The sequence below is a fragment of the Danio rerio genome, chromosome 5 (assembly GCF_052040795.2).
Source record: "Danio rerio strain M-AB ecotype USA chromosome 5, GRCz13ab, whole genome shotgun sequence".
Lineage (NCBI taxonomy): Eukaryota > Metazoa > Chordata > Actinopteri > Cypriniformes > Danionidae > Danio > Danio rerio.
This window is the reverse complement of record NC_141025.1, coordinates 22,562,745-22,588,123: the sequence shown is the minus strand read 5'-3', so window position 1 is coordinate 22,588,123 and position 25,379 is coordinate 22,562,745. Positions and strand designations below refer to the sequence as shown.

Here is a 25,379-nt window from a genome sequence, read left to right as displayed (position 1 = left end):
GATTAATTCACAATAATGTTGACAGTCTTTATATATACAGTACACCCCATTTTGAAAATAAATACTTTTATCCATTTCTAAGTGAATATAAATGATATATTTTTTTGTGCTAAACATTAAAATAAGAGTCTGGTCATCCAACATCTTTAGGAATAGAAAGATAATTTGAATTTAAATGAAACATTGCAAATATTTTTTGAGAAACAATAAAATCCACAACAGTTCCGTAGAATTTTATACATTTTTCTTCCTCTTGAATTTTCTCATTTTCTATAATTGTATTTAATATTTAAAAATGTAATTAATGATTATTTATTTAATATATATAACAAACTAATTTATGTGTATTAATTTTTGAACTATTAACTAATATGAACTAATTGAATAATGTGTCAATTAAAGTAATAACTAACACATTAATATATGTTTAGTTCACATATCAGATTTAGTATTGCTGAATAAATGTTCTGTTCATTGTTAGGTCATGTTATCTAATCCATGAACGAATGCATTAATGTATATGTAAGTAAACATTAACTACTTTACTGTATTTAGGTTGTTAATATAAAGAGGTGCATCAGAATATGAGTACGATTACATTAACAAAGATTATGTAATGCTGAATAATAGTGGCTTTTAACTAATAATAGTCGTGGAAACTAGCATATTTAATAAAACATTAATATATGTTTAGTTAACTTTAACAAAGGTTAAAGAATTCAAACAGCATTTGTGCTACTAATGTATTAACTAAGCTCTATTTGTAACGTGTTACTGTTTTTGGTTAGATTAGCTGCAGATTTGGCTTTGGTGCTGACAAATCTAATAAATACGCACAAATATAATATTATCTAGCATCCTATAGAAAATTTCTATATAAAAGAGAGATCTGTGGGGGGTATATAAGTGTGTGTGTGTGTGTGTGTGTGTGTGTGTGTGTGTGTGTGTGTATATATATATATATATATATATATATATATATATATATATATATATATATATATATATATATATATATATATATATATAAATATATATATATATATATATTAGGGGTGTAACAGATCACGGTTGATCCGTGATTCATACACATCACAACGCTTGTTTCAGAAAACGTGTACCACGGATTAATACTTTTTATTTACTTGTAGATTAATCTTCAATTTGAAATGATTGCTGAGAGATCGCCTCACACGTCAATCAAATCGCATGTATGTAAGCATTTAGGCTTTACTGTAGAATATATTGATGACGGAAGAAGTTGTGGTGGGCTTTTCAGGATGTGGTGGGTTTTCTGTCACTACTTGTTTAGTACGGTGGCCGGGAAGTGCAAAACAACATTACAAAGTTTGAAACACTTTAACAAAGCTCGAGACAAATTTACATTTTGACAAACATGTTTACCTATCATCAGACACAATTACATAGAAAAAACAATTTTACAAAGGACGAAACAAATTTACATTTTAGAAAACAAATTAACATGACGCAAAATACTTTTACAAATCCCGAAAAAAATTTACAATTACAGATTCCTTACGGAAAGGGAATGTACCACACCCCGGAAGTGACGTAGAATGTACCACACACCGGTAGTGACGCAGGGAAACGTTGTTGTTGTTGTTGCTGGTGAGCGCTGTAAACTCGCGCTGTAGAGTACATGCAGGGCCGGAGCAAGCTGAACTGCCGCTCTAGGCAGAGGACGATCATGCCGCCCACAACCCCAATGTGAAAACGAAAGTGACCGTTTATGAAAATGAAATGAGGTGTCGTGGACCTTTATTCTGCCGCCCTATGCGCAGATATAACTGAGGACGCCCGGGTGTTGAGGGAGGGAGGGAGGTGTCGCCGACGTTGCTCTCTCTATTCTGCCGCCCTATGCGCGGAAATAACTGAGGATGCGCGGGTGTCGCGGACCTCTATTCTGCCGCCCTATGCACGGATATAACTGAGGATGCGCGGGTGCAGAGGGAGAGAGGGAGGTGTCACTGACGCTGCCCTCTCTATTCTGTCGCCTATACGCGAATATATCTGAGGACGCGGGTGGTGAGGGAGGTGTCGCGGACATAACTGAGGACGCGGGTGGTAGGGGGGGATGTTGCGGACTCCTCTATGAACGCGCCGGCCCTGAGTACATGGCGTAAACAAAGTTTTTGGTGACCGAACATGGACTGCGGTCGAAGGTTGTTTTGCCCGTTTTGTGGCAAACACATGTGCAACTTAACACGGTTTGCTTTGCGTGTGGTCGGTGTTTAGAGTTTATAAAGGACGTGGACCAGAAGGAAATGCCAGACATGCTGCATCAATGTGTTCAATATTTTCACGAGATCCCCTCGGTACGTTGTAATCATGAACATGATGTCAAGTCTACACGGTGTAAACCTCTGCTTGAGGACTCTTAACGGTAAACTGAAGGAAGCCTGTGTTATGGTTTAACTGGTGTCCGTGTTAACTGAGGCCCCTTTTCAGATGTGCAAAGTATCCACGTTTGCAGATTGGTCACTTTTTCACAGCAACAAAACATGCCCATACCGAATAAAGATTCTTATTACTTGGTGTCAGTGTATCATTGTTGATTTAATATTTGTGTGGCAGAACAGCATAAACTAAAATTAATCTAAAGAAATAATTATAATTGACATGTCATCAACGGGATTCAAACCCAAGTCAAAAGGTTCTACATGAGTATCAACCGACTTATCCAACTGAGCTACTCCGGTGTACATGTTAACATTGGTTTTAAATGCTTTAAATGTTTCCATGGACTTGCATTTCCATGTTTTTATGCACTCTCACGCTGATATTTTCTCAGAATAGCTCTAATTTATTTTATCGCAGTAAGTCAAACCATGATTTTTATAGTTGTAGACTTGTGGAAACCTGTACAAAGTCACACAGTGTGTGTTACATTCCGGGTCAATACCGGTGTGTGGTACATTCTACGTCACTTCCGGGGTGTGGTACATTCCCTTTCCGTAAGGAATCTGTAATTGTAAATTTGTTTCGGGATTTGTAAAAGTGTTTTGCATCTTGTTAATTTGTTTTCTAAAATGTAAATTTGTTTCGTCCTTTGTAAAATAGTTTTTCCTATGTAATTGTGTCTGATGATAAGTAAAAATGTTTTTCAAAATGTAAATTTGTCTCGAGCTTTGTAAAAGTGTTTCAAACTTTGTAATGTTGTTTTGCACTTCCCGGCCACCGTAGTTTAGCCTGCATTATTGCATTAAAATGATTAATCATTAAAAGATCAGGATCTCAACACCCACGCAGCAATGATGGTGATTTGCATATTTTTTATTAATCCTAAGAGATTCAGTCTTTAGTCCTTTGAGTTAGTTATGAAGTTACAAACAGTCAAATATCACAGAAGTACTGGGATAACATTTTTTAGTTTACAACCACTGATATTTGTGGTAAAGATTAAAATCACCACCATTTGCATTTAACGATGCTCAAAAATAAATGTTGTTGGCAGCAGTTACATTATTTAACCAAAGGATGGCGACAACCTGCCATCAAAAATATGCCACTGAATAATTCTTTAAAAATGACCCATCTAGCAAAGGTACGCGTGAACTGAAGAGCGGGGAGCGGGTATGAAGATGGTTACGTGTTGGGTTCGGTGCGCATGTGGACTGAACCAAAAAACTAGTCCGATTGTACCCTACTGTTCTCCCAGGAAAAACAGGAGTGTTGGCTAGGTATGCAATAAAGCATGAAGTTTAATGAGTGAATAACTGAATCATTTATTTAAAAAAATGAGACTAGATATACATGTAAATATACATTTTATACTAAATATACACTTTACAAATATACATTCAGCGTTATCAGCAACAGTAGTAGTAGCAGTGTCAAATATTCAGTACTGTGAAAATGTTATTTTTATTCAGCTTATTATTCATTTTATTTTTTATAAAACAACATGTTCTAAGTTTTGTTTGTTTAAACCAAAAGTTTTTGCAGTGCTGTATTAAATGTAAAGCAAATGACATTTATCTCCTCCTTTTGGCTTATCCGAAAAATGGTCCGATCTATGACTAAAAAAACGATGATGTGATCCGAACTATGAGATTTGTGGTCCGTTACACCACTAATATATATATATATATATATATATTTCAATATCCTTTGAGACTACTGTTTTTATGTATATAGTTACCAATAGTGTCAAAGGATTTAGAAATAAATGAAATAAAGTTTACTAATAAATAAATCTGTTGCATGGACATGGAAACTGTTTTGCTACAAACGTGCAGGTTTTGCTTTAGACTGGTCAAGAGTATGATTTCTTCTAACAGCCATCGGAGAGCACTGAGTTTTACTACTCACTGCTGGGACGCCAGTATTAAGAGACCAAAGAGACCCGTTGGAAACGATCCTCGCAAGCTTATTAGATATGGATTTAGGTGCAAACCCATTAAGGGATCTGTACACGGGTAACAGAAATTTGAAATCAATCCTAAAATTTACGAGAGGCCAATGAAGGGACTTTAAGACATGCGTAATGTGTGCTTTCATTCTGCTCGGTGTCAGCGCTCGTGCTGCAGCATTAATTTGTAGTCTAGCCGGGCGTTCAGGGAAAGAGCAGACAGGAGAGCATTGCAGCAGTCCAGACATGCATCAATCTCTCAGCATCTGCTACAGAGAAGCGCTTGGACTGTGTGTGTCTTAGCTGATAAAAAGCAGTTTAAGCGGGCCGCCTGATGTGGACCTCAAAATTCAAATTCAAGCACAATGATACGCAGAGGATTTACCACAAGGCTTAGTATTCAAGAGAGGATTTTCACATTGTAGACAGTTTCACTCTCCGCCCTTTATCCCTGACTAAGAGCCCTTCGATTTTCTCTTTGTTTAGTTGGAGAAAGTTCAGTGACACCGAGTGTTAATACTGTCCATACATTGATCCATCTCTACATTGAGCTGTCGAAACATCAGCACAAGAACCAATCTTGACTGTATGGCTAAAATGACTGGCTGATACAGAGATGCGGGCTTGTGTATCAGCGATGGGAGTGTAAAAAATCAATCCACATCGAGTTAGTTTTGGCACCCTGAGTGTGAGAGTCAAATCTAAGCATTTATAGCACAAGCTAAAAACATCTTTTTAAAAAACCCAAACCTGATGTGATAGGAAACTACTAGTGTTGCTATTAGAATATGTCAAGATGCTCTTGACGATGAACGTGACTTAACCTGTACAGTCCCAGTGGGTGTTAACAGTGTTTCACAAGAGGAAACCTTCTCCACAATCTACTGTAAACTCTCATTCAGATTTACTTCTGCTCAAGTACCGAACACCCACTGTGTGATCCAGATTCCTGAAATCAGGTCTCGCTATTCTTGTTGTTGTATTTCACTCTGAGTTATATTTGATCATGCAAGTAAAATATATTGCAAATGTGCAATACATTATGTGATATGCAATAAATAAATATGCAAATGTTGATTAACAATAGGCATGTCTAGGGCCAGACAGAATCTGCGGATGTTTTTGGCTATTTCTGCAGAGAATATTGTATAAATATCTGCAAATTTATGCGGAACGATTTCAGGGATATCATAAAATTTAATATTCATTCATTTTCTTTTGGGTCTAGTCCCTTTATTAACCTGTGGTCGCCACAGCGTAATGAACCACCAACTTATTCAGCATATGTTTTAATGTTCCATCCACAACCCATCACTGGGAAACATACATGCATAAATATTCACAGACGTAAACTACGGATGATTTAACCTACCCAATTCACCTACAGTATACCACATGTCTTTGGATTTAAGGGGAAAACTGGAGCACCCGGAGGAAGCCCAGGCAAACACAGGGAGAGCATGCAAACTCCACACAGAAATGCCATCTGACCGAGGCTCGAACCAGTGACCTTCCTGCTGTGGGGCGATTGTGGTACCTACTGCGCCACTGTGACGTCCCAAAACTTAAAATATGAAATAAAAATAATACATTTTTAACTTTTATTTAATGTTTACAATGCAAATCCAATTAAATCCAGTTATTTGGTAAACAAAGCAAGTCTCTCATATAACACATCCACTAAAAGATAAAAAATATTACTTTACAAACTGTAAATTGTAAATAAATCATATGAACATTTTGGTAACACTTTACAATAAGGTTCTTTAGTTAATGCACTTACTAACATGAACTAATCATGAACAACACATGTACACCATTTATTAATCATAATTGAACATTTACTAAAGCATTGTTTACATCCAAGTCCGTGCTTGTTAACATTAGTAAATGCACCATGAGTTAACATGAACTAACAATGAACAACTGTATTTTCATTAACTAACGTTTACTAACATGAACAAATACAGTAGTAAATGTATTGTTCATTGTTTGTTCATCTTAGTAAATGCATTAATTTACATTAACTAATGAACGTTATTGTAAAGTGTGACCCACATTTTAATAGTACGGTTATTATATCACAATAATATTGATGAAATTAATTTAATAACTGAATAAATATAAATGTACACACATTCACACAAGTAAATACATAGACTACAAACATAGATGATAGGCTAAAAATCTGCAGATTTCTGCACGCGCAGATTCTGTGTGTGCCTAGCCATGTCTCACATAGCACAGAGTTGTTTTTCAAATGTATTCGGACTTGGAGGGACAAATACAGACAAAACTATTTCATGTCTCAATGTATATCTTCATAAGCACATTTTATGTGAATATAAAGAGATCAGAAAATGCATGTGTATCAGAATATTATTAATAATTTTATAATATCATATGTAATCATTTATTATTGATGATTCTTGAAATGTATATTTCATTTTATATGCTCATTTTTCATAGCGCTTATCAAAAAAAAAAAAAAATTGTCCAACCTGCATAAAAAATGTAATTTGATTTAAACCATCTGTCTTGTTACAGCAAAAACATTCAATTTGACCTTAATGACATTAAATGTAATTTTAAAAACGCTCAATTTTTAGCAGTCTGCTGTTTATGAAAGATTTCATGTTAAAATGTTTTGATATTTCTTTTTATGTGTTTTATTTTTTTATTCTAATAGAAATTTTAAAAGAACAAGGAGGATTTGAAATAGAAAGCTTTTGAAACATTATGAACATAATTTTTTATGTATAGTACAAATTTTCATTATTTGTTTTGATTAAAGATGATTGCAGAATGGGACTAGTACATTTATTTATTTTTAAATCTACTGTTGAGAAGAAAATCTTAGAATTAAAAATAGTCATCATAAATGCAGGTTAGATGGTGCCAGAAAAAAAAAAGATTTTTTGGATATTACACAAGAGAATTCATAAGTAGGCAGAATAGGGAAAGATATTTAGTACTGGTCAATTACTTGAAAAATAAAAACCTCTGATATAGATCTGCATATCCCTGGAATATGTCTTTAAAAGCATAGGGAGGGCATTTCTTTTCCTCTATTAATGGAAGATATACAGAACCAATACACTGATCTGAAGCGCCTATAATACAACATCAATATTTTATGTATTATGGCCTACTGAAGAATTCTTTACAGCAAAATAAGGTCTTTTAAATTATGGAGGGTTTGTTTTTAAACCTCGGTATTGCAAGGAACCACTTAAGAGCATTTATTTTTTACTTGTTGCTCAATGACAAAGCAAGAGCGTCTCTGAATAAAAACTGTAGTCTGGAGCACAAACCCAATTAGAAGCACAATTGTGCATGTGTGCCTGGGTTAGCGCCCATGTTTGTGTCCCCTCCCGGCAGTTTGTTCTCCTACACTGTAATCATCATAATCGTCTGATTACAAAGACTTATTCAGCACTCCCATAAGAACCGTCCCCATCTGTCTGCTTCAAGCGAACGCGTGTGTCTACGTCCAGTTCTTCCCACATGCATTCAGTTAGTGGCATTAAACTCCCTTTATGCTTTACATTAAGTTCGGATTTGATCAAAAATGGTAGTAATAGTGTTCGATCGGATTCCTCTGCTAGGCTACGGCCTCATGGGAGAAGACTGAGACAGATAAAAGGAGCGTTCATCATTGCTGCTATTAACCAACAGACTATTAATTGCGTTTGCGTGCGAAGACGTCGCCTCTAGTCTGCAAAGTCACCGCTGCCTCCAATTGGCACTCGCTCTGGCACAACGTCCAATCAGCAGGCAGCCTGCCAGAGACTGACAGGCATTTAGCTCACTCAACCCCTCCCACATCACTTAGTCATGCCGCACATTTCCGCATCAGCCAATTAGTAACCCATTACTAAAGCAATACAGAGCGTACACACTAACGAGGATTTGATGGTAATATTTAACTTCTATTTCATCAATGTCAGTGCAAATGCGACTTTCTTTCTCTTGTCTGTCTCCCTCCTGTCTGCTTCCCAGAAAGTCTTTAACCTGTCTGGTCGTTTCTGGAGCTCCGTCTATTCTTCTTCATTTCTTGGTCTGTCCGCTCTCATCATTTTTCAGCCATGCTTCTATCCTGATCCATCCCTGTCTTCATCTTCTTTGACTCCTCTTCTACCTCATACGGTCTATGGGTTCTTTTTCATCCAGTGTTCATCCGTTCCACCTCTCCTTTTCATCTGTCTGCTTTCAGTTGCATCTCTCCTTTCTCTCCCTCTCTCTCTGTCTAAGCGCATCTTGTTTTCCTGTGGCCCTCCCCTACCTGTGCGCTCCTCTGTTGAATGCTGAATGTTCTTTTCAGGCTCAAAGGTCAGAGAAAGGTCATGGTCAGCTTTTAGATTCTGGGAAGTAAAAGCTGAAAGGGAGCCGTGCTCTCTGGAGAGAGAGAGACAGCAAGAGAGAGAGAGAGAGATTGTGTCAATGCTAGAGCACTGAATAAGATGTATGCAGGGCAATTGAAGCGCGATCTTGTCTGACTTCAATATTAGTTTCCAACAAATCCCTTCTCATGAAGATCTACAGGAGAGGCGGATGCGGTCAGTAAGACAAATGACTGTGTTAAAATGAATTTGTGTTAAATGTTGCGCAATTAACACGTTAAATTCAAATTGAGACATTTTTCATTGTGTTGTCTTGGGTCAGGGTCAAGGAGGACTTTAACATACTAGCTGTTTGTCCACAAATTGGAAAATACTGCTGAAAGAAACATGGAATTGTGTTCTTTTACACGTGAGAACCTCATGATTCACTTTTTAAATGTCTCAGACTGGCTTGATTCACAGTAAATGCTTCACCTCACTTTTCTCCTTCTGTTCAGAGTTACTGAGTCACTTATAAAGTACATTTGGAAACACATTGTAAACAAAAAAGAAAACCCTTTTTAAAACTTTCTTAAAATTATATTGTTTAATAAACAATTTATAATTAAGTTACTAACTATTTTATTAAATACTATAAAGTCATTTTATAAGACTTTAAATTTAACGCAATAACTTAAATTATAGCTTAAAATCCGATAATCCAGTAAAATAAAATTGTATTGTCAGTAAAGAAATGTCTTTTAGCGCATTATTTGATTGGACTTTATTTCCATAGATGAGTATGTGTCATGAGCAGAATATCCACAAAGCAAACAAATTAAGCGCTTTTTCAGCACAGTAAAAGCATCCTTGACCGACTATTGAAATGAATGGGTTTCATAGTGCAGTGCTTTCCACATCTGGTGTGAAAGCGTCTGTGCGCTGAACACAAATGTGCATTTTTTTGGCTCATATATTTGTCCATTTTTCTCTTTCTTCTGAACATCAAAAATGCAATTTTCAACGAATGATTTTAGTAAGTAGGTAAGTAAGTAATGTGTATTTATATAGCTCATTTATAGTGTATGGCCATACACCCAAAGTGCTTCACAATCTTGAGGGGGGTCTCTCCACTCTACCACCAGTGTGCAGCATCCACTTGGAGGACAACACCACACACCAGCTTTTGGTGGAGTGGAGAGACAGTGATACAACCAATTTAGGGGATGGGGATGATTGGGAATCATGGAATGGAGGGAATTTGGCCTGTATACCGGGGTTACACGCCTACTTTTTACGAGAAATGCCATGGGATTTTTAATGACCACAGAGAGTCAGGACCTCGGTTTAACGTCTCATCCGGTCTCTTAGACTGACAAAAAAAAATGGTGCGTTCCCTTTCTATTGCTATTAAATAATAATAATAATAATAATAAACTTAATTTTATATGGCAACTTTTCATATGAACTTTTTATTCATTTTCTTGTCAGCTTAGTCCCTTTATTAATCCAGGGTTGCCACAGCGGAATGAACCTCCAACTTATCCAGCAAGTCTTTACGCAGCGGATACCCTTCCAGCCGCAGCCCATCTGTGGGAAACATCCACGCACACACATTCACACACACACTCGTACACTGTGTACAATTTAGGCTAACCAATTTACCTGTACTTTATGTCTTTGGACTGTGGGGGAAACCGGAGCACCCGGAGGAAACCCACGCGAAGGCAGGAAGAACATGCAAAACGCCAACTGAGCCAAGGTTCGAACCAGCAACCCAGCAACCTTTTTGCCGTGAGGCGACAGCACTACCTACTGCGCCACTGCCTCGCTCACTTCTCACACATAGAAATGTGTAAAAGATACATAAAGGATGAATGCAAAAAAGAAATGCAATAAAATGAAACTAAAAAACTATATATATATATATATATATATACATATATATATATATATATATATATATATATATATATATATATATATATATATATATATATATATATATATATATATCAACAATATTGCATTATAGCATTTGTCACTTAATTTAGGTGCACACAGAACTGACAGTGAACTGATAATGAATTGATAATGAATTATCCTTCAAACAAGGGAGCATGTACATCCAGCTGGTTGTCATCACAAAACAGGCTTAAATCAGATTAAGTGCTTCATTGTCTGGTTATAATAAACATTATTTATGTTATACTATTTTTATTTATATTGTTTATTATTTGTCTTTTTATAATTCGGTAATGCACATTATCCTGAATAATATGTGGTTATTTCACACATAATAAATAGTTGTCCTCAAAATATTAATTTGATGAACACAACAACAACAGTACAATGTTTTTAATGTTAAAGCCTGATTCCTCCTTTAAAATAATCAATAATTATGGAGAATTGAGATTTTGAGATGTTTTATTTGTTAATAGCTCATCAAATGCAAATCTAAGCTACATACAAAGCAAATAGCGCATTTGTATAAGGCTGTTTGATGAGCTTTCATCAGGGAGAATCTGACCAGGGAATAATTAACTGCTTGATGGTTCTTTTGGCCAATCAGAATCTGAACTATCAAAGAGAGCTGTTTAATAAATAATTACAAATATTGACATTATAATTTTCAGTACCATTTGTTGTTGCAGCCATAATACTCGGATTAAAGAAGTTATATTATATGATCACTTCTAATTAGAAGAGCACAAGTAAATTTGCAAGATATCATTTTGTTTTCTTCCCTTAAAAGAAGCAAACTGCATGGATGCATGGATCTACTGCAATGCCAAAAGAATCAATGTAAATTTATTTAGAGCTAAATTTCAGCTAATTCAGAGTGCAAGATTGATTGGGTTAACTACAACCAAATAGAGATTAATCCGAATGAATTATTTGAATCTATTGACTGGTGTACTGTATAGCGAGGCAAGTTAATTCCGTGATTTAATTGGCTTCATTACCGGCTGGTTATATAACTCTCCATTGTTTTGAGTTTCCAGTTTTTCACCCTTTTTATCTTTTCTCCTTTCCCTCTATCTAAGCATCTCTTTATCTCTCCATCTCACCCCCCTCGCCTCATCTATCGTTCTCTCCATCTCTCCCTCTTCTCTTTCATTCGTCCTCTGAGACCTTCTCTCTTTTCTTGGTGGTCGATGAATGTTTGGCTAAAACATGGAGGCGGTTTTGGAAAGTGTTTCTGTTTGGTTTTGTCCTTCATGCCTCTTTAAATGTATTTCTACACAGCAGCCGTTTGTTGTCAAGCTGTTTCATGTATCGCGTTACAAAAAATTGCACCAGTGAAATGAAAGTTTAGAGTACATTTGAACTGCTGTTGTTTGTTTTCTGTTTCATCGGCTCTCTTCTGTTCTTTGTTTTGTTCTCTCTCTCTGTGTGTGTGTGTAGTTTGAGTGAGTGAGTTTCTGGAATTAGTGAGCGTGTGTGTGTGTGATACTGTGAGAGAAAGCAGAGATGGACGAGAAGCTGTACCAGTCTCTGGCGCGGCCTCACCCCGGCCTGGAGCTCAGTTATTCTAGCTCATCTGAAGAAGAGGATGGCAACCTTCATCACAAACACTACAGAGAGACGCACATCCGCGCTGATTATGAGCCTGACCGCAGATTCACCTATAACAGCCACAAAGTCCGTAGAAAACCCTTGGAGCAGCCTCAGAAAGGTGAGATCTGCTTCTTGTTTGTGTGTGTGTGGTGTTTTTGTGTACTGGTTTGGGTGGTTTACAAGGACTAAAATTTGTATGACATGGATATAAACTAGGTATTACAATATTGAGGTGGTTTATGAGGACATGCCTATGTCCTTGCAATTCAAAATGCATAAAAACATACTTAATGACAACTTGAGGCATTCAAATATTGCCAAAGGTTTCCTGTGAATGTTGGTTTAGGAGTAGGGGTCTGGTAGGGATGTAGAATAACCGGTTTTTACACTATAAAATACATTATCCCTTTGAAGAGCCCTTGTAAACCACCAATACTAATGTGTGTGTGTGTTAGGTGTGTCAGAATTAATTGTACAGTGTATTGCAATGCAGACATGGTAGCTATTGAAAACTGATTTAGTGTTAGTTTAATAACAAACCATAACCGGTTATGATGTAGTGAAATTTTTCTAGCATACTATAGTAAGGGAGGCTAGCATACTTTCCTGAGGAGGCGAGACACATGTGTGAGTAGCATACTATGTCAAGGGACAATGGGAGAGTAATTAACTTCATTACTTAATTCAACTATTTTAAAAGCTCACATCTGCTTGTAAGTTTGCTGGGACAGTCTTTCAGTGGCACTGATGGTACAGTAAAACCCATGATCAACTGTGTTACTGCTAAGGGCAGACTATAAAAAGCTCCATCTCTTCCATTATGTGGAACACAATGCTGAACATGTCATTATGATGGTTTTTGATACATTAAAGGTTTTGCTCATATTCCCGACTGATTGTATTTAATGACAAAATGGTATACATGTAAAGTAAATTGAAAACTGTGGACACAGTGTATCAATATCATGATATCGACTAGAACCGATTCATTGTTATCGAATCAAACAATGAAGACCCCAAGTGTGAAATGCTTTTAGGATACAACTTATAAACACATATTCACTCATCGGCCACTTTATTAGGTACACCTGTCCAACTGCTTATTAACGCAAATTTCTAAACAGCCAATCACATGGCAGCAACTTATGCATTTATACATGTAGACATGGTCAAGATGGTCTGCTGGAGTTTAAACCGGGGATCAGGATGTGGAAGAAAGGTGATTTAAGTGACTTTTTACGTGGCATGCTTGTTGGTGCCAGACAGGCTGGTCTGAGTATTTCAGAAACTGCTGATCTAATGGGATTTTCATACATTTTTAAACTATCTCTAAGGTTTACAGAGAATGGTCCGAAAAAGAGAAAATATCCAGTGAGCGGCAGTTCTGTGGGCACAAATGCCTTGATTCTAGAGGTCAAAGGACAATGGCCAGACTGGATCGAGCTGATAGAAAGGCAACAGTAAATCAAATAACCACTTATTTCAACTGAGGTATGGGGAAGAGCACAACGCGTTGAACCTTGAGGCGGATGGGTTACAGCTGCATAAGACTATATCGGGTGGCTCTCCTGTCAACTAAAAACAGGAAACTGAGGCTAAAATTCACACAGGCTCACCAAAATTAAACAGCGGAAGATGTTGGCTGGTCTGATGAGTCTTGATTTCTGCTGTGACATTCGGAGAGTAGGGTCAGAATTTCTCATCAACAACAAGAAAGCATGGATCCATACACCCTTAAATCAACGGTTCAGGCTGATGGTGGTGGCGTAATGGAGTGATAATTTCTTGGCAGACATTGGGCCCATTAGTACCAATTGAGCATCATATTAATGTCACAGCCTACCTGAGTATTGTTGCTGACCATGTCTATCCCTTTATGACCACAGTGTACCCATCTTCTGATGGCTACTTCCAGCAGGAATTGTCATAAAGAACAAATATTAGACGGGTTTCTTGAACATGGCAATGAGTTCACTGTACTCAAATGGGCTCTACAGTCACCAGATTTGAATCCAATAGAGCACCTTTGGGATGCGGTGGAACCGGAGATTTGCATCATGGATGTCCAGCCGACAAATCTGCAGCAACTGCATGATGCTATTATGTCAACATGGACCAAAATCTCTAAGGGATATTTCCAGTACCTTGTGTAATCTCTGCTCTGAAGGATTTAAAGGTTCATGAAACCCTGAGTACTTTTTTTGAGGTTTTAACAGAATTGTGTGTGTTGAGCATCAATTCAGACAATGTTAGAACCTGTCAGCTTTAATTGTTGGAAAAACTGGATAATTTTGAGCTTTTGTCAGCTAATTTCAGCTTCCGGGTTTAAATGTTTTTTGGAGCGGGATCAAAAGCGGCGATGTAGCACAAAGCTGCAAGTGCAAAGATGACTCGTTGGTTTCTCATTATTATTCATAGCGGAGTTTTCTTATCCTATGAGAAGAGCCTGCTTCTTAATTATTCATGAGAACACATGCTTTCCGAAGGCAAAAAAGACCTGCCAGTGCCAAGCTGTGAGACACAGACCCACGGCACAAAGTATTTAGCTGTTCATGAAGGGTCGTATGTGTTTGTTTCTATGATCTACAGGGTTTGTTGTCAGTGCCAATACAGCAAATCTGTTTGTGTCCAGCAAGCATTTTTGTCCGGAGAGCAGTATACGAGAATTAGAGAATGGGGTACTTTGTCTTTTATCAGGAGTTCGTTCACATTTAGACTAAGTCTGCATTCAGACCTATGATTCAGACCTGGAGATTGAGGGAAAAGTCCTCATTTATAGTGTTTATATGAACACGCTTATTTTTATAATGATATAAGCTGTGGTTATCTGTATATGAAATTACGAATAACAAATGTAGCAGGTCATTAAATTGCTGTTTATTTCTTTGCATTTTAACTTTGTAGACTATAAAATCATGCGTCTCCTCACGATTTGTGTCTCATTCTGTGAGCTAATCGACAACAGTTGTTCGCTCCCCTCCTTCTCACCTGCTGGCCACACCCACTCCTGCCCTTTGCTCGCAGAGCTCCACGCCCATTATGATGCATGTTTTGAAAAAAATTCTGTAGACTTGAACCGAAAGTGGGGGGTGTCATGTGGGGGGTGTCATGACCCGTTAAGGCAGTTCTGAAGGCAAAAGGGGTTCCAAACCAGGTGTACCAAATAAAGAGGCTGGTGAGTGTATATGACACGTGTTACAAGAAAGATACAGATTTTTTTTTTTTGTATCTTTTAAGGATGTAAATGCACAAACTTGCCAGAGAATGTTAAAATTAGTTAAAACAATGGAAACTTATGGAATGTTCCCACAATTCACAAAAACAAAAGTGTATGAGAGTGTATGTGTGTGTGTGTATGAGAGTATGTGTAATTTCTCTTTGTGGCACCCAAAACTTGTGTATCTTGTTCTCAAAGGCCTTTACATCACTTGTCATGATCTCATTGTGCATATTACAGAATGTGCTCAATGAGAAATATTTTTCAGTCAAAATATTTTTTTAGTCTGTGTGCAAAGGACGGTTACGTTTTGAGTTCTGTCATTACACATTGCCAAAACATTCTTGACGTTGTAGCTGTGAATGAAGCATCTAAAAACATTCTGATTTTAGAAGTAGGTTGTTGTTTTGATGTGTATTGAACATTTTCTTTGAGTAGCACAAGTCCATACTGTATATGCATCAAAACAGTCTGATTTAGGAAATGGCTTGTTATTTAATGCATATATTGACTTGTGCTTCTCAGAGACAATCCATCATTAACAAATGCTTTGAAAATGTGTGGCTACAACACAAAGCTGGTTGTTTTAATTTATAGTAGCCCACATATTGATAGACTATGTGTAAGAGGATTACAAATTGCTGGACTGAGTAAGAAAGACTTTAAACTAATTACCAAATACTGCTCTGTGTCTGCAGTAATAGGTAGTTAGCATGTTTGGAATAGACAATATCTTTATCCTTAGTATGCAGATATTAAATTTTTGGAAAAAGCGACTTATTAATAGTATTAATAATGTCCTGTAAAAGATATTTTAGTCATGTTTTCTATCTGCACATTGTTTGCACTGTGAAACATGATGGGCTTTTTGTGATTACTTGGATTCTGTGTTGTTTTAATCAGTGTTAGTCATTCCAAATAAAATAATCAAAGGTTTGTACTCCGTTCACAACAGAAGGCTTTTTAAATCAGGTTGGAAATTACTTTTGTTCAGTTTTATGGTTTTTAAATGAATCTTTAGTAAAATAATAAATGTTCTTGCTGTCACCTTTGATCAATTCAATGCTTCCTTGCTCCCTTTTTGCCATTTTTATCTGGACTGTTGATCAAGATGTTGATTTGATGCTTTAAAAATGCAAGCTTAAAAATATGTAATCACAATAATTATAAAATACAAACATTACTACATAGAGGAAAGCTTTATTTAGATTTTTTAAAGCCAAAAGAACATGATACGAATAGGATGAACATCTATTAGAAGCAATAGCTGTTGTGTGCACAACAGAAGCAGCTATAAATGATGACACATAATTAATGTCCCTCTGCATTAGCTGGGCACGGGAGCTTTTATCATACTCTTCTGACATTGCACGAAAGGCTGCATTATCTAAAGGAGATCATAGCTCTGCAGACAAGTTGTTTTGTTTGTTGTTGATTTGATAGATGCTCTAATGAAAGTGATTATATGGTGCGACTCCTTAGTGAGAAACACAATTCTTTGAAAACACTGACTGCAAATTGAAATGAGCCATCAACACACACACACACACACACACACACACACACCAAACATCAAACGCCATTGTCATTAAATAATAATGCGATGTGTGTTTTACTTTTGAATAATGATTTACAATTTAAATTTTAAAATTATTTTAATAATATAATTTATTTCAGCCTTTATTCTTCTGTCTTTGATATTCTACATTCATGGAGGCATTTTTGCTTGTCTGAGTCCCAAGGGTGAAATATTTCCATTAATTAAAGGATTCCCCGACTAAAAGAGATTCAAGTAACATTCTCTTACTTACTTTCTTTTTTTTTTACATTCTTGCTGAGTAGAGCTTAGTTACTGTAGTTCTGTTTGGCCACCTGAACAGAAACATGCATCGTATATATATTAAAGATTTTCTACTAGATTTTTTTTACTAGAGATTATCATGAATCAAAGTAAAAAAATGATCAAATATAGACAAAACTGTACATGTCATAAATATGTATTATACTGATTAAAGATGTATGATCAAATACTATATAATTAATACAAATACATTCTTAATAATAAATGATGTTATGCAAATTAAACACTGTATTTTTTCTGAAAAGTGGGTTTCCATTTGCAAATTATCAACTCAGTTCATATTGAGAAAAAAATGTATGTACAGTACATGTGGAAAGTTAAAACGCTGCCGTTCAGTTTGTGGAGGTTTATTCACATTTAAATGCAAATTCTCAAGAACACTTTTATTTTCAGTGCTGAATTTTATTTCTCACCTTTGTGTGAACAACAAGTGCTTGAGAGAGAGGAAGAGAAGGGGAGAGCACAAAGAGTGCAGTCCAATCAGGACTTTTTCTCTCTAATGGCTTGTTTCCACTGACTGGTACAGTGCAGTATGGTACGTATTGGTACAGGTCACCTTTATCAGGCTTGCATTTCCACTGCTTAAAGGGTACCAAGTGTGCCTTTTTGGTAGATGTGGTGTATGAGAAAAAACAGCCAAAGCAGACATACCAAAACTGTGACTTTTATTCACAATTTCCAGAGTGAACAATAAACAGTGAGTTACTCAAAATAAGAAAAAGAAGGTTTGGCAAAAAGCACCATTTAAAAAATTGGGTAAAACACAAAGACAGGGGAAAACAGGAGAGCTGGCAGAAGGGATGTGGGCAGTGTTTAAGAAAAGAACAAAACCCAAACAATGTCTATCTCCCCAGAATCATCTAACTAAATAAATGAATGAAAACAAAAAGAGGTCTTCCGAGTATCCTAACTATGCTACTCTATCTATCTAAAAGAACAAGGGGTGGTGCTCGCACCTAACCAAGTCTACCTTCTTACTTGTCCTCTTCACCAGAGCCTCATAAACAACGTAAAAGAGAAGTGGAATAATATGATATTAATGGCAAATAACGTGAACAGACAGAAACTGCAACAACAGAATACACAGTTAGACCGGGTTTTCCTTAAACGCAAACCAATAACATAGCAGACATACAGCAGAAACAAGTGGGGCTGGTGGGTGGTCTGGTGTGTGTCAGTGTGACGTCACTGTGGAGGAATGATTGACAGATGGATTAACCAATGACCGGAACCTGAGAAAAATGAAAACAAACACGGGAGAAACGAGAGAGGGAAAAAACACAAACAGGGTACAAATGACACAAGCAAGTAACAGTAGAAAAAACATTTGATTGGATTGTTCTTACAGTGTCAGACACATATGGCCGTATGCATTCAAACTGTTTTTAAAGACCAGCTAATATCCAGCTACTGAGCTCATTCATAAACAGGGCGACAATGCTGTTCAAGTAGTTGACCTGCACGGCCATGGGAACCTATGGGTCTCCCGGGACCTGATGCAACCAAATGCAGCATAGGACAGCATGAGACAGGTGAATGAAGGTGAGGTTGGCAAGATACAGAAGTGTATGTGGGATGTAGGTGCATACAATTATCTAGACTCCCACAAAATGTATATTAAAAATAAAAATAGTGCTAAATTGTTATTATCCTTTTTCTGTCTGTAAATGTATGTTCTGAAAACCATGCTCATGTCCATGTTCATAATTAACTCAAATTAAACACAAATAATTAAACAAAACATAGGCCTCTTTGTTTATATTCTGTGTATTATTTTTTTTAGATTCAACCAAAAACATGATGTAAAAAAAAAACAGTAACAGATGTCATCGACCATCACGATGTTTCGTTTGATTAATTTTATACGTCTTATAAATTAAGACAAATTTAAGGTTTTTTAAGCTTTAATTTTTTTCTTAAATGCTGCACAATTTTGACATCTTTTACAAAATAAAATCTTTTCAGCAATAACTAAATTGGTATTTTAAAACAAAATTCAGATAAAAAAGCAAATAGTACAAACTAAAGAAGACTCTTTAATATAAACAAACTTTGTGCAGCTACATTACAACTTTGAAACGAATTCCAAATCAAAAATGAACAATACAAATTTAAGAAGGTTCTTTAATACAAACAAACTAAAACTGTGACTGTGCTGGGATTTAAATTTTTTTTAAGAAATATCAGAATGTTTTCTGGCATAAGCTGAGATCTTTGTACATTTACAATGTCCCCTGCTGATGAAAAAACTCTTTCACCGAGGACTGAGATGGCTGGTGTGGAGAGGAAAGCCTTTCCTAAACTAGAGTGCAGTGAGGTGGTCAATAGGCTCTCGGCTCCAGGGGGCTGGCCACTGGCATAAAAAAACTGACTATAATATACAATATTATAATACAAAAAGTATAATATAAGCAAATTATTAAAATATGCGTACACTAAATTGAAAAAGAGAAGGTAAAAAGGAACAATATGGTTCTGTAACAGCATAGCTTTCTCTGTCATTCTGAATAACATCTTCACACTTTTGCTATGAAAACACTGCTGCACCCTGTGATCTCCGTAACACTTGTCAAAGCTGCAAATACTCCGGTACACGTAACAGCTTTTTGCGTATAGACATCTATGGCAGTGGTTTTTTACTGTGCTGCATCGTATTCGTTGTTCCCAATTCACACAGGGCTTCAGCGTCAATGCTTGACAAATGGCAAGTCTGAAGTTAGGGCTGACGCAATCGTCATAGCTGCGACAGGCAATGACGTTAGTCAGCAATCGGCTACTGCCTGAGCTGGTGTATTTGCATACAGCGATCTGATTAGCTGATGCTTCCGTTAGCGCTTGAAAAGTTGAGAAAGTCCCAACTCCTGCAGCGAGCAATGCTGCTGAACAGTGCCAACAGACACAATTCAGTTCGACAATGCTTGATGTCACCCATTAAAAGTTGAAGGAAAGCGTTCATGCTAATGCCCCATGTGAATGGGCAGTTAGTAAACGTCTTCTTGCAGTATTTACACACAGTTATAGTGTTGTCTGGCGCACTTTACGGAAATGTCTAGATCAGATACGTCGTGGCTGTCCAGAGGTGCGATATGCACATCAATATAGCAGCATTTTTTATGAATATATAACAATAATTAATATTTTTACAGTGTTGTGATGATTGGGTTTAGGGTTGGGGTAGGCGGGTAGACATTAAAAAATACAATTTATTGGGTAATTTAATAAATAGCATAAATAATACTTGATACAACTACCGTTTTTACATTACTGTGACGTTTGAGTTTAGGGTTTGGGTAGGGGTAGACATTAATAAAATACAATTAATGGGAAATTTAATAAATAATATGAATAGTTTTTGTTAACTTCCAGCTGCAACCATATCCGATCTAGCAACAACCGCACTTCACCCCTGTCATTTTAGCCTGCTGCTCCACCTTTTGCTCTTCTGATATGCAGGTAAAGCGAGTTTTGACTTAACACAGCACCCCTTCTGTTCAAAAACTGTACTACAATTAATTTAACATTTGTACCGATGTTAATCATCACATATTTGTATCGATTTTCCACCAACTCATTGTGAATCATTACATCCCTATTGCCTTGGTCAACATTGTTCAATCCAAATCTGATGAAGGCACTTGTTTTCCTTCTATGGAAGTCAAAGGTAACCAGTTTCCATCTTTCTTCAAAAAAATCTTTAGGTTCAGCAGAAAAAAGATACTCATAGGGATTCGGAACCTGTTGAGCGCAAATAAAGGTTCATTTTTGCGTGAACTGTACCTTTAACATTTTTATATGGGCTAATTTCTCGGGCAAATTTAATATGCAATTAATGTGTGATTAATTAGATTAATTCATCACCACATTGTGTAGTTAATAAGATTATGCTTTAATAGATTTTATGTTAGATTACATTGCGGTAGGATGTCCAATTTGCACCAAAGCAAGATTGTTATATGGCCAGACAGATGGATAGATAGACATGCAAACAGACATACAGATAAATGTTCATCACACATGCATGCAGCGGGTAGTTGAGCAGGTTACAGTCAGGCTTTTTGTTTCCTCTATGGAATTATTCAAATGCTACATGCAGAACAAAACATTCAGTTCCAGTTACCACGGAAACAGCTTTACAAAGACAGAGAGAGAGAGAGATGATGGAGACGGAGAGAGAGAGAAAGGGAAGAAAAGTAGACAGAGAGGTAAAGAAAGGTCTTTCACCCACTTCTCTTGCCCTCTCACCCTGGCTTTTTCCATCTCTGTCTGCTGGATGTGTGTTTGTGTGTGTGTGTGTGGGTCAGTCACAGAAGCAGGGGGTCATGTTCGCAGTGAAGGACGGAGAAGTGCATCGTGGGCAATTAGTACTGAGATGATTAGAGCAGGGAGAGCAGTGAGAGGGGTCGCCACGGAGACAGGAGTCAGAGACGTAGAGGAGAGGATTCTTAAGGACACTTGAGTAAAGAGCTCGCTCCTCACACACACACGCACGCTGGTCTGACAAATCACACACACGCTCAGGAAAACCCATCAAGAGCCCATCACCTTTACCTCAGCAAATTAAGAGAAACGAATGTGATGAGAACATATGAGTTGAGCTGAAAGGAGAAGGGACAAGATGAGGTTGCATAAAGAAAAGAGATGAGATGAAGTAATAAGAGGCAACGTCACATGAAAGGATATTAGGGGACGGGGAGTAGCCTGTTATGTAGATATGCGTGCTCAGTCTTAAAAGAGATGGAAGGAGATGAAATGAGAAAGGAGAATTTGACAAAGGATTTTGTGTTGTTTCTTTTTATATATACTCTACCGGTCAAAAGTTTGAGGTCAGTAGGATTTTTTAATGTTTTAAAATAAGCTTATTCTGCTCACCAAGGCTGCATTTATTCATCAAAAATACAGTACAAATTGTACAATTGTAAAATGTTATTGTAACGCCGGGGAGTGACACCAACAACAGAAAGTAGGATCCAATATGCAGGTTTAATCTTTGTCAGGCAAGCAATGGTCAATACAGGTATGAACAGGTATGTGCGGGCAAATCCAGAGTCGAAGTCAATAAACAGGCAATGGGTCGAAAGGCAGGCGGCTAAAACGGATAACTAGGATACAAAGCTAGGTTCAGACACGGAGAAACAAGACAGGGAGAAACGCGTTGAAATGTCACTAAACAGTAAACAAGACTCGGCAATGTGAATTAGTGTGTGTGCTGCTTAAATACTGTGTGTAATCAGTCTCTGAAAGTCCTCAGGTGTGAATGTAAATCAAGCTAAATGAGCAAGCAGGTGTGTGGGCGAAGAGCATGTATGAAGTTGTAGTCCAGGAAAAGTGTAGTTCTAAGTGTGTGTGTGTGTGTGTGTTTACCAGCGACATCTGGTGGTTGTTCGCTGGTAAACATGACAGAGCCCCCCCTCTAAGGAGTGGCTTCCAGACACTCCTAATACTGTTCAGGTGGGAGATGGAGCGGAGGCGGAACAGGGGGAGGGATGGAGGGCCAGGACCATGCAGCGGGGGCGTACCTGGAGCGTGGAGCTGCGGAGGGCCTGGAGCGTGGAGCTGCGGAGGGCCTGGAGCGTGGAGCTGCGGAGGGCCTGGAGCGTGGAGCTGCGGAGGGCCTGGAGCGTGGAGCTGCGGAGGGCCTGGAGCGTGGAGCAGCGGAGGGCCTGGAGTGTGGAGCTGCGGAGGGCCTGGATCATGAGGCTGCGACCATTGGGGAAGCTTAGGTGGCAGCGGCCATTCAGGAAGTTCAGGCGGCGGCCATTCAGGGAGCTCAGGCGGCGGCGGCCATTCAGGAAGCTCAGGAGGCGGCGGCCATTCAGGAAGCTCAGGAGGCGGCCATTCAGGAAGCTCAGGAGGCGGCCATTCAGGAAGTTCAGGCGGCGGCGGCCATTCAGGGAGCTCAGGCGGCGGCGGCCATTCAGGAAGCTCAGGCGGCGGCCATTCAGGAAGCTCAGGCGGCGGCGGCCATTCAGGAAGCTCAGGCGGCGGCGGCCATTCAGGAAGCTCAGGCGGCGGCGGCCATTCAGGAAGCTCAGGCGGCGGCGGCCATTCAGGAAGCTCAGGCGGCGGCGGCCATTCAGGAAGCTCAGGCGGCGGCGGCCATTCAGGAAGCTCAGGCGGCGGCGGCCATTCAGGAAGCTCAGGCGGCGGCCATTCAGAAAGCGGCCATTCAGGAAGCTCAGGCGGCGGCCATTCAGGAAGCTCAGGAGGCGGCCATTCAGGAAGCTCAGGAGGCGGCCATTCAGGAAGCTCAGGAGGCGGCGGCCATTCAGGAGGTTCAGGTGGCAGCAGCTCTGGAGGGTCTGGCAGCTCTGGAGGGTCTGGTAGCACTGGAGGGTCTGGCAGCTCTGGAGGGTCTGGCAGCTCTGGAGGGTCTGGCAGCTCTGGAGGGTCTGGCAGCTCTGGAGGGTCTGGCAGCTCTGGAGGTGGCAGTGGCAGCTCTGGCAGTAACAGCTCTGGTGGTGGCAGCTCTGGCAGTAACAGCTCTGGTGGTGGCATCAGCTCTTGTAACTCAGGTGGTGGTGGCCATTCTGGTGGCTCAGGTGATGGTTTTTCAGGAACTGAAACAGGAACTATGGCAGGAACGGACAAGGAACAGGAAACCATCTTGTGAGCAGGTGGCAGATTGGCGCTTACCACATTGTGAGCTGGAGGGCTGGTTGTGACCACATTGGGAGCTGGAGGACTGGAGTCGGCCATCTTGTGAGCTGGAGGACTGGAGTCGGCCATCTTGTGAGCTGGAGGACTGGAGTCGGCCATCTTGTGAGCTGGAGGACTGGAGTCGGCCATCTTATGATATAACTGATGCTCAGGCAACAGGAGTGATGGTGATGCCAGCATTAATGTTTCAGTGGGGTGTACAGCAAGCCCTTTTGTCATCTGGTCTTGCTGTACACTGCCCCCCCCCCAAAAAAACATTTAGGAGTTTCCTCCACCTCGCCTATGGGGAAGGGGGACCCACTAAGTTGTAGAGCCAGATCAATGTACAACTCAAGTGTCCAATGGGGGTCATGCAGTGGCATTGTGGAGTACAGAGGTTCAGATAATCCTCCACGAAAAAATATCATCAGGCATAAATCATCCAAAGATGTTAAATGGGCTACCTGGATGAAGTCCTCCACGTATTCCTCTATAGACCGGGCTTCCTGACGCAGACACATGATCTTGATACCCGCTGAATCCATTGTGTGGCCGAGTCTTCTGTAACGCCGGGGAGTGACACCAACAACAGAAAGTAGGATCCAATATGCAGGTTTAATCTTTGTCAGGCAAGCAATGGTCAATACAGGTATGAACAGGTATGTGCGGGCAAATCCAGAGTCGAAGTCAATAAACAGGCAATGGGTCGAAAGGCAGGCGGCTAAAACGGATAACTAGAATACAAAGCTAGGTTCAGACACGGAGAAACAAGACAGGGAGAAACGCGTTGAAATGTCACTAAACAGTAAACAAGACTCGGCAATGTGAATTAGTGTGTGTGCTGCTTAAATACTGTGTGTAATCAGTCTCTGAAAGTCCTCAGGTGTGAATGTAAATCAAGCTAAATGAGCAAGCAGGTGTGTGGGCGAAGAGCATGTATGAAGTTGTAGTCCAGGAAAAGTGTAGTTCTAAGTGTGTGTGTGTGTGTGTTTACCAGCGACATCTGGTGGTTGTTCGCTGGTAAACATGACAGTTATGGCACTATGAAATAACCATTCAAAAGTAGTTTATCATTTAATTTTATAATTTATTCCAGTGATTTTAAAGACGAATTTTCAGCTTCATTACTCCAGTTTTCAGAGTCACATGATCCTTTAGAAATCACGCTAATCTTAATTATTATTTTTATAAGTATTATTCATTTATTCATTTTAATTCATTCATTCTTTCAGCTTAGCATAAATCCTTTAAAATGACAGCAGAACCCTGTCTCATGTCTTAAAAGCAACTGGTGTTGGTCCGGCGGCGTGCAGGAATTACACTTATTACTAAGCCAAACTGACATGCTATTTCAGAGCGAATATTCAGAGTAGCTTGGTAAACAATATAAGGGCTGTGTCACAGGTCGTC

At 38.7% G+C, this 25,379-nt stretch overlaps 1 protein-coding gene across 5 annotated transcripts in view; it reads left to right on the top strand.

Annotated features, from left to right (window-relative positions):
- Positions 1-25,379, top strand: part of tenm1 (teneurin transmembrane protein 1) — a 542,406-nt gene that overhangs the window by 301,352 nt on the left and 215,675 nt on the right. For all 5 annotated transcript variants that reach the window (XM_087253398.1, XM_087253395.1, XM_087253397.1 and 2 more), the window contains one exon: positions 12,103-12,373. In XM_087253398.1, coding sequence (XP_087109524.1) covers positions 12,169-12,373 — 205 coding nt within the window. In that variant the 5' untranslated portion in view covers positions 12,103-12,168. The remainder of the gene's footprint in view (positions 1-12,102; positions 12,374-25,379) is intronic.